Raw genomic sequence first — 9863 nt, 5'->3', positions numbered from 1 at the left:
GAGTCAGAGAAAGAGCTTTGCTCATGTGGAGCTTCCTCTATTTTGTGAGCCATTTCCAGAGTTACAGACAAGGTTCTGTGATGCAGAAGCTCCCCCTCTGAGCACACAAACACGAGGCGAACAGGATCATAGTTCAGTGTTATGGTTACTGACCTCTACAGGCTCAGTGCTTCTCTCTGTATTAAAACAAAAGTAACCATCCTCGATAACTGTAATACTTTAGATGGTGTATGTTTGCAGTATTAACTTGATGTAACTCAAACACATGTTGATTAAACTATCTGACCAGTCAAATTAGGTGTGATAAAGCAGAGAGGAGTAACACAATGTTTGAATTTGACGTTAGCCAACGGGTTTTTTGTCTGTTAATTTCTGTTTTCTTACCCTCATAGTTGTGTATCTGTGATGCAGCATATAACGTAAATCCTTTATCTAATTTTCTGGCAGTTGTTCAATTTTGGGAGCTTGTAGGCAGCAGGTGTAGAACGTCGCCACTGTTTAACCACTGCGGAAACAGTGGGGCAGGGCTGAGTATAACGCACAAGTGATTGTGCAAGTAGGACTACACACTGGTGGGACCATTTTAGATGGTTCATGTTTTATAATTACAGTGATGCACATTGCTATAAGAATATGTTTATTTCTCTAACACTATTTTAACCAAGTAGTTAGAGGATACTACATCCCATTCTTCATGTGTTTAAACATGTCAGAGGATTATTTTTAGACAGAGTTGGTTATGTCAGCAAATAAAAACAAAACGTAGTCCCCATCCCCACGTTTGAACTATAGATTATTAAATTTACAGGGTGTAAATTAAGGCAACGCAAAAATTTTGCCACATGTGGAACCGTAAATAACGATGAAGATGCACAAATTATTTTTAAGAATAGACCGTGACGGTGGTATGTGTTCGACATGCAAAAAAAAAAATGTCAAATCTGTTTGACATTTTATAGGTAAGCAAGTCATTTACAAGCTTCACTTTAGTAGTAGGGATGATTGATGCATTTGAATTTTCTTGTGCACCTTTGGACTTAAGTCAAAATAGCTACCCAGATTACATTATTTATTCACAGACTGTCTCAGTGTAATTTAGATTTATCTGTAAAGATACAGTTGATGAGGCTCAAACTTAAACATGCGTGTGCTCTACCCTGTTTAAGTTTGACCGCTACACTTATCATACTGAATATAAATCTGTTATAAAAATGGGAAATTTGATTGGATATTCCTAAAATGTGAACAGAACAACAAAGAGGAACACAGGTCCAGAAGAGTGTACTACAAAGTGAGCCCAGCAAAGTTTTCTTTATATTAGCCATCACAATAAAACCTCAGTTAGAAACCCCTGTAATCACAATAAGCAGTTGTCACATTTTTCCCTCTTTCATAGTAGCTGAGCACACAGCGCAGCCTACACTTCAGTCACTGCGTACCAGCAGTTGTAGTAAATAAATAAATAAATATTTAAAAAAATCTGTATTCAAACACGTTTTTCTATTAATAGAGTTTCAGTTCTGACATGTATAAAGTAATTTCTTTTGAACTGAGGAAGTTAGTGCAGGCCCTGTGGAAAAGGCTTCTGACTTTATTGTTCATTGATTGTTATGAGTCACTGATGACGGTTCATTCACGTTCTCATCCTTTCACACTAGCAGAGTTGGTCAACATACAATATTTTAGTCCTGCTGAGAGTAATAATGGTTAAAAATGCTAATTAATCCGAGCAGCAGTTTCCTGTGTCCTGTGAAGGTTAATGGATTAATTTATGGATTGTGCCGCCACAAGGTCAACTGTCAAACCATTTTCAACTCCCCCTTTTTCCTGAACAGCGATGTTACTTTTGTTATTACATCAAATGATTAATTCAAATAATTTTAATAAGAGAGTAATGATTCAACCGGGAGGAGGCCCCGGGGCAGACCCAGGACGCGCTGGAGAGATTATATCTCTCGGCTGGCCTGGGAACGCCTTGGTATTCCCCCGGATGAGCTGGAGGAGGTGGCTGGGGAGAGGGAGGTCTGGGCTTCTCTGCTTAGGCTGCTGCCCCCGCGACCCGATCTCGGATAAAGCGGATGAGGATGGATGGATGGATGATTCAAAATACAGCATCATCCTGAGCTGCAGAAGATACCACAATGGAAATAATACAAACCACACAAAGATAAGAGTCAGAATTTTATTAGAAGTTACCAACAATGTTTTAAATATGAAAGGATGTAGAATTAGGTCAGCATTACATGCTGTTAGCCACTAGGATGTGATTTGATTCAAAGACTCTTACATTGTACTTAACATTTAAATTAATGTTAAAATGCTACAGTAATAATATACAGCGGTCCCTCGTTTATCGCGGTAGTTACGTTCTAAAAATAACCCGCGATAGGTGAAATCCACGAAGTACTCAACTTTATTTTTTACAATTATTATTGGTTTTACATGTTGAGCTGTAAAACCCCTCACTATACATTTTCACACTTTTCTCTCTTGGTTAAGCTCTCTCAAGTTTCAAACCTTCGTAGAAAAATAAGTCCAGTATTACAGAATGAAACCAAAGACACCCGCCTTTGATGGTGCAAAACATTTCGTCAACAAAACTTACAAACACACAGTACAGCACTTCAGAGTCACACTGCAAGCGATCGAAGATTTATGTAAATTTGACGAGCTGAACGCATTCTGTACTGTACAGGAGACACGGCACAAGACTGATAATGGTCTACAGCCAATCAATCAGAACGCAGAACACAATGCACTGTAAAAAACACAAAAACAAAAAAAAAAACAGCATGCAAAATTACACCAAAAAAAATCTGCAAAACAACGAGGCAGCAACAGGTGAACCGCATTATAGCGAGGGACCACTGTACATAAAACAAATGACATGTTAAGTAGAGGTTCAGTGAATAAGTCATTAATGCTTTTCTCCAAAAATTAATGAAAGGATTAATATAAAATGTGCTTTTGTTTTCTCTCAGACAAGCAGACAAGGATGCACAGGTACAGGTGTAATTACCTAAATGTGGCTTCAAAGAGAGCCAAATGGAACTCCTTCAAAAATAATGCTAAACAAAATAATATCATAAATAATAAACAAATAATAATAACCATAACAACCAGTCAGTTTTTCAGTCACAGAAATAAATCCCCTTTAGAAAAACCCTGAAAAACAAATTTAGCACATGTTTCATGATAAACACGTCCTCAGATCATCTGTTTGTTCCTGTGCTGAGTGACACACTGGGAATTTGGAGCAACAGAAGGAGACTCGGAGCTGAGGTGGAAAAGCTCTGAGATGTTTCAAACAGGATTCATTTCAACAGGAGACTGGTAATCCAGATCGTGCTTCTGTTTTCTGTAGATCAAAAAAGCAGCAACAAGAATCACAGCAGGAACTATCAGACCAGCTATTAGTCCAACAGATCCACTCTTCCCTCCATCCTCTGTGTGTCCTCCTGTCTGACCTGCAGGTGAGAAACAGGTGTGAGGTGTCAGCTGTCAGGTAGGTGATGAGTGAAGAACAGAACAGAATCCATTTCCTCTTCAAACTGCTGTCAGACATTATCTACTGCACTCTGATCACATCACTCAGACCAGCTGCTTTCTACAAAGTCTCATCAACAACATCTTTAGAAACAAACATCAACAACCAGGAAGCAGCTTCACCTCTGATCACACACACACTCAACTCTACTCACTCACCTGGAGGATCAACACTCAGGTAGATGCTGCTGATGAGGTCACCACCCTGATTAGCTCTCTTTCTGCGGTTTGCTCCCATCTTGAAGACACGACACTCGTATGTTCCAGTGTCATTAGTCGTCACATCCTTCAGAATCAGAGACACGTCTCCATCATTCATCTGTCTGTCCTGCAGATCCACCCGGTTCTTAAAAGATGGATGCTGCTCATCTACAACAAAGTGACCGTCCCGGTACACAAGGACATGTTCGGGCTCCAGGTCAGCTCTACTCCACTCTACAACTACGATGTTGTTTGGAGCGTGACATGGCAGAGTGACGTTCTGTCCAGCTGTGATGTTCATCTGGTCTGAAAGAGGAAACAACATGGGTTATAGGCATTAAAAAGTGCAGTTACTCTTTTCTACAGTACTTTTTATTACGATGAGAGACCACGGATATCCGAGACCTTAAAAAATAAAATTTATGGGATCCAACAATTTCACTAAAGAACTGAGTCATTTTCTTCTTTTTTGTCTTAACAAGAGAAAACAGGTTTTATTTTAGAACATGGTTTTTCACTTTAACGGGTGACACATTTATTGGCAGATGTTGTCATCTGCAGTCATTTACCAGTAACTATCACACAAATGTTCAGCCAACAAGAAAAAAAATCTGCCAATTTTAAATACACTGCATCTCAAGGTGACACATGCATGTACAGACCTGCACACAGGCAGAAGCTCACTTTGAGGCACTTTCAGGCAGACTAGAGGAACCAGGGACTGAACCACCAACCTCCCCATTAGTAGACAGTGGCAGTCTGATTTTATTCAGCGATCATTTGTAGAAAAACAACACATAGGTGTTAGGTGTCTGCATGAATTTGTGGCTTTGGTTTTCCATACTCGACCATGTTGGGTTGCAGGCTATGCTATTTTTTCACAATGTTAACAAACAGTTCAATCTCGTTTGTTTGTTTTCTGTTGTTTACTTCACCTATTGCTCTCAGTGAAGGTTTATACTGTCTTTATACATTGTCTAAAAAGTAAGGTAATGATGCTCACAACTAATCATGTTGGTTTTTTAAAGCCTGATTTATACATGACACTTTTCATAGATACAAATAAATCTGATACTATAACATCTGGAATTTGCAATGTAAACTGTGGTTGGAGTAGTTCCACAGAATGGTGCATGTCTGTTTAACGCTTAACTGTGCTTCTGTGATTATCTTGCCAGATAATAACACATTCAAACAGGGATTGGTCTGCAAGAGAAGCAGGTTTTTGTTTATATGTAGTGGGATAGCAAATGAGGGTTAGGCATGTGTGGTTTCTGCAGACATTCTGCAAACAATACATGGACTCGAACACCCACACAACAATCCTGTTAAGGGGTTTAGCCTGCTCACACATGACTGTACAGCCAGGTTCAGCACTAACCACATATTGAAGTTTGCAGACGACACAACTGTGGTTGGTCTCATCACTGACAACAACGAGTCTGCCTATAAAATGGACGTGGAGCAGCTTGGAGTGTGGTGCAGATCCTACAATCTCACCATCAATGTGGACAAAACAAAAGAGGTGGTGATCAATTTCAGGAAGGGTGGCAGAGATCACCACACTGACCTCACCATAGATGGTGCTGCTGTGGAGAGGGTCAGCAGTGTTAAGTTCCTGGGTGTACACCTTGCTGATGACCTGTCCTTCTCCATTAACACCACTGCAGTTACCAAAAAAGCACAAAAGTGTCTCCACTCCTTCAGGAGACTGGCTATCTCCATCATCACCTCCCACCACCCCTCTCATGGCCTGTTCTCACTCCTGCCGTCTGATAAGAGGTACAGGAGCATCAGCTGCAGAACCACCAGGATGCTGGAAGGGTTCTTTGCACAAGCCGTGAGACTGATAAATGGTCTGTGCCCCCCACCCACACAGCCATTCACACAGCTACACTGTAAGATCAACAAGCAGACTGTGTTGCCCCTATCCACACACACACACACACACACACACACACACACACACACACACACACTATCTAATTTAACCATCCCTTTCTGTGAAAAGACTGCTGCTATCTACCCAAACGAATGTGACTGGAGTTTGTTTTAGAACTTAGACTTAGAAACTTATTGTTTTAAACTGAATTTATTCTTTTTAAACTGTATTGCTTATTGCACTGTAGAGGCTGGTGAGAAACAGTATTTCGTTTTAGGCTGGGTAACACCATACAAAATGACAATAAACTTGTTGAGTCTTGCAAATATCAGCTGACATTCAGTTAAATGTGTTGGAGTCCAATAACAGGAAGTTGGATCTCCTTTGCCCTCTCCATCAGGAGATGGAAAACTTCAAATCAAGCACAGAATAGGAAATTTTTGAATATGAATATGTTGAAATTTTAGAACCGAGAGAGATGAAACTTGACACAGTAGAGTTGGTTGACGACAGTTTTAACATGTTGAAAGTTTCCTGTTAAATATCAATTTTTTTAAATTTTTGAATTTTTGAAAGTCACATGATCATTACATTTAGCTGTACTCAATACAGCACATATTCAACTGTATGAGCATAATTATCCCCATAAAATGAAAATGATTGATAATACTTTATTTATCCCGAGGGAAATTGTTTAATAATACTATTATACTACTTGATAATAATGTGTACTTTACATATTAACTCTCTGGGGTCCGGGATATAATTGGGCAATTTTTCACTACTTTTGATTTGACTTCTACATTTCACCTTTTCAAACAGCTTTGCCTTGTTTGATATAATTCTTTTCAGCACAACCTCGCATGTCTGAATTTACAGTTATGTTTTTATTTTCGCACACTGTATTAACACAATTGATCTAAAAATCAGATAAAAACATAAAACCAGAGTCGAAAAAGTCATGTTTTACTGTAACAACCTCAAACATCTTTAAAGAATCATTTTCATAACTTGAAATTCAAATGTAAATCGTAAACATTAAAAACCTATGCACAGGTTTTGCAAACAACAAAGTAATATGCAGCTATTTACATAAAAATGCAGCCAAAGCCTCACCATGAAAAACTATTTACAGAACAATCAGGTGTTCTGCATCAAATAAGATACAATGGCTGAAACCAGCCCACTGAAGGAACAATGGACTGAATATCTGCATATGGGCACAAATATCTCACATCTCTCTCCTTACGCCACTCCCCTCATTAAGCAACCACATCATTTTTGATTGGTCGAGCATGTGCGCGCTCGCGAGACATTTGTGTACGCTCGCGAGACATTTGTGTTCGCTCGCTTGCCTGTGTCTAACGCCTTAAGTAACGCTAAGGTAACACTAAGGCAGGGGTGTCGAACTCCAGGCCTCGAGGGCCGATGTCCTGCAGGTTTTAGATCTCACCCTGGGTCAACACACCTGAATCAAATGATTAGTTCATTACCAGGCCTCTGGAGAACTTTAAGACATGTTGAAGAGGTAATTTAGCTATTTAAATCAGCTGCGTTGGATCAAGGACACATCTAAAAGCTGCAGGACACCGGCCCTCGAGGCCTGGAGTTCGACACCTGTGCACTAAGGCGTTACCTAAGGCGTTCGCTAACGCTGTCCGAAGAAAATGCCGTTTTTAACGTAAAAATAGCATTGAGGGAAAAAAAAACATTATTCAGGAAAAAACAGTTTATAATCATAAATCTGGTTTTACATGGCCTGTCAATACAATTTAAAATCTGATATATAATTTGAGTCCACACTTTTCACACAAGTTGAAATATAGACTCAAGGTAGCTGCATCTTATTGCCATGTTATCTTAAATTGTTCATGCCATTTGGAGGCACCGTTGACCCTAGAGGGTTTTAAATTATTTAGATTTTTTTTTTTTTTAGAAAACTGTTTATTGTTATTACTTAACAAATAAATCTCAGCTTACCTTTAAACGCAGAAACCAAACAAGGGAAAGACACCCAAGTCCATGAAAGTGCAAATAGGAGTGAGAGCTTCAAAACCATACTGCATCTGCATTAGCTCCGTCGGTAAAACATTAAATCCCACTCGGATACCGAGAGCCAATACAGTCCAGAACTTCCACTACATGCGTACGCGAAGCCAGCAGGAAGCGTCAAGGAGCTCGCTGACGCATGCGCATGTACTGCGCCGCCTCGACATGAAATCCGAACGCCATCTTGGTCGCAAGAAGGACGGGTCGGGTTGGGTCTTAATCTTTCTCCATAGTCCGCGGTGGGACGCAGATATTTCATCCTCTCGTCTTGTTCCATTGAAAAGTCTTCAGTATATTCCAGATATATCTAAAATTAATCCCCGAATCTAAAAATGCAAAGAAACGCTGAAGCTGCGTGGATCCGCAACACTGACGGGGAAGTTCCAACTGAGGGAACAGCTGACTGCTATGGGTGTTTTCTGCACTGGGGGAGGAGCTAGCTAGGAGGTCTGTGCATCAGCTGGAAAAACAAAAGCTTTGCTGCAGAAAACAACAATCGGTTTCGACAAATGAAACAGGTGGCGCTTTAGATGTCAGAATTAACACAGTTACTTTGGTCTTATACACAGGACTGTCATTTGTTGGTTCGTTTGCAGACTAAAATGTTGAAAAAAATGTTCAGTCTGACCTCTTTCCCTTTCCAACTTCTATAAAACAGTTGAAGATGAGATTTTCTATTTTTCAGTGAGAGTTTTTTGTAACACCAGGTTTTCTTCTCCATTTCAGAACATCAGAGAAACTTCCAGCCTTTTGTTCAGCTCTAAGGCTTAAGTTAACATTTTGATGGTTTAATAGTTTAAACTTGTTTTTTAACATGAATTTTAACAAATGTTATATTCTACCTTATAGAGCCGAGAATTGCACTGGTATACTCATTGAAATCGACCATTCAATATTATTTTCTACTTTGAATATAAACAATCTGAATGAATTTGAATGTTTTATTTCAACCATTTTTAAGCACCAGTTGCACACAGAGGTTTTTCACAAATACTGTGACATGAAGTCACAGTAAGTGTCTTTCTGTGGTCAACACTAAACCTTTAACAAACAGAAGATCATGGCAAGAAAAAGGACATCAAGCCAGAATTCACAAGAGAAAACTAACCAAATGAAATTAAAAGGGTGCATTTTTGTGCACATAACATATAAAAATAGTAAAATAAAAATGTGATTACTTAAAATTACAGAAACAACAGTCTAGATAATCTAGCTGCTTGCCAAGTAGAAAATGTTCCGGTTGGGAGGGGGCAGCATTTAATGATGCATTCGCAGTGAGTGGGAGAAAAAGAAACTCAGTGAATTAAATGTAGCAGCTTAATACTGCCATAGCAGTTTATACTCGATAATTATGATAAATCAATTTTAACCATCGTACATGGAAAAACTCAATACATCAAGTATATTCTATATATCACCCACTAATACTTTCACCTGTTATTCTTGTGATACATCATTAGCCCCCCTCCAGACACACACACACACACACACACACACACACACACACACAATTTGCACAATGTTGGGTTAAAATAAAGATGTCTTAAAGATGTTTTTACTTGGTCGCCATAGCGACAGATCTCCGGTAATCCTGAAGACATAAAATAATTATTAACAAAGTTTATACTGAAATAGTTTACTTACAAAGTCATGCTTTCTGAAAAAACAAACCAACAAATCATGACATTTATGTAATTTATTCATTATTTAATAGTTAGTGTGACTGTATCATATTTTTTGTATTTACTATCCACTAAAGCACAGTCCCCCAATAAGCTAAGAAAAAACTTTATTCATTAAAGCACTGTTTTGACCTTATATGAAATGTCTTTTCTGAAAGTATCCTATAACCTCAACTGTCAGATTACTGTCTGTGAAGCCTTCCAGTAAAATGACTCTTTCTACAGAATGAACTACCTGAGGTTTACTATTACTAGTACTAGTACCATTACATGAGTGAACATCCAGGGTTTGGACACTGAAACGGTGGAGGAGTACAAATACCTGGGTGTTCACCTCAATAACAAACTGGACTGGTCCATGAACACAAATGCACTTTAAAAAAGGGTCTAAGTCGTCTCCACCTGCTACAGCGGCTGAGATCCTTTAGGTTGAACGGGACTCTCCTAAGGACGTTTTAGGACACTGTGGTGGCGTCTGCTGTCTTTTATGCTGTGGTCTGCTG

At 39.1% G+C, this 9863-nt stretch overlaps 1 protein-coding gene across 1 annotated transcript; it reads right to left on the bottom strand.

Moving 5' to 3' along the window:
• Positions 1-2436: 2436 nt before the first annotated feature.
• LOC120436314 (programmed cell death 1 ligand 1-like) lies at positions 2437-8412 on the bottom strand. Its single transcript, XM_039607124.1, has 3 exons — positions 7610-8412; positions 3706-4053; positions 2437-3467 (listed from the first exon to the last, which is right to left on the bottom strand). Exons 1-3 carry the CDS (start codon positions 7686-7688, stop codon positions 3304-3306), a joined length of 591 nt encoding a protein of 196 aa, XP_039463058.1. The 5' UTR covers positions 7689-8412; the 3' UTR covers positions 2437-3303.
• Between the last annotated feature and the right edge of the window lie 1451 nt (positions 8413-9863).

The sequence above is a fragment of the Oreochromis aureus genome, linkage group 3 (assembly GCF_013358895.1).
Source record: "Oreochromis aureus strain Israel breed Guangdong linkage group 3, ZZ_aureus, whole genome shotgun sequence".
Lineage (NCBI taxonomy): Eukaryota > Metazoa > Chordata > Actinopteri > Cichliformes > Cichlidae > Oreochromis > Oreochromis aureus.
Note: the sequence above shows the minus strand (reverse complement) of the source record. Positions and strands in the feature narration are given on the sequence as shown.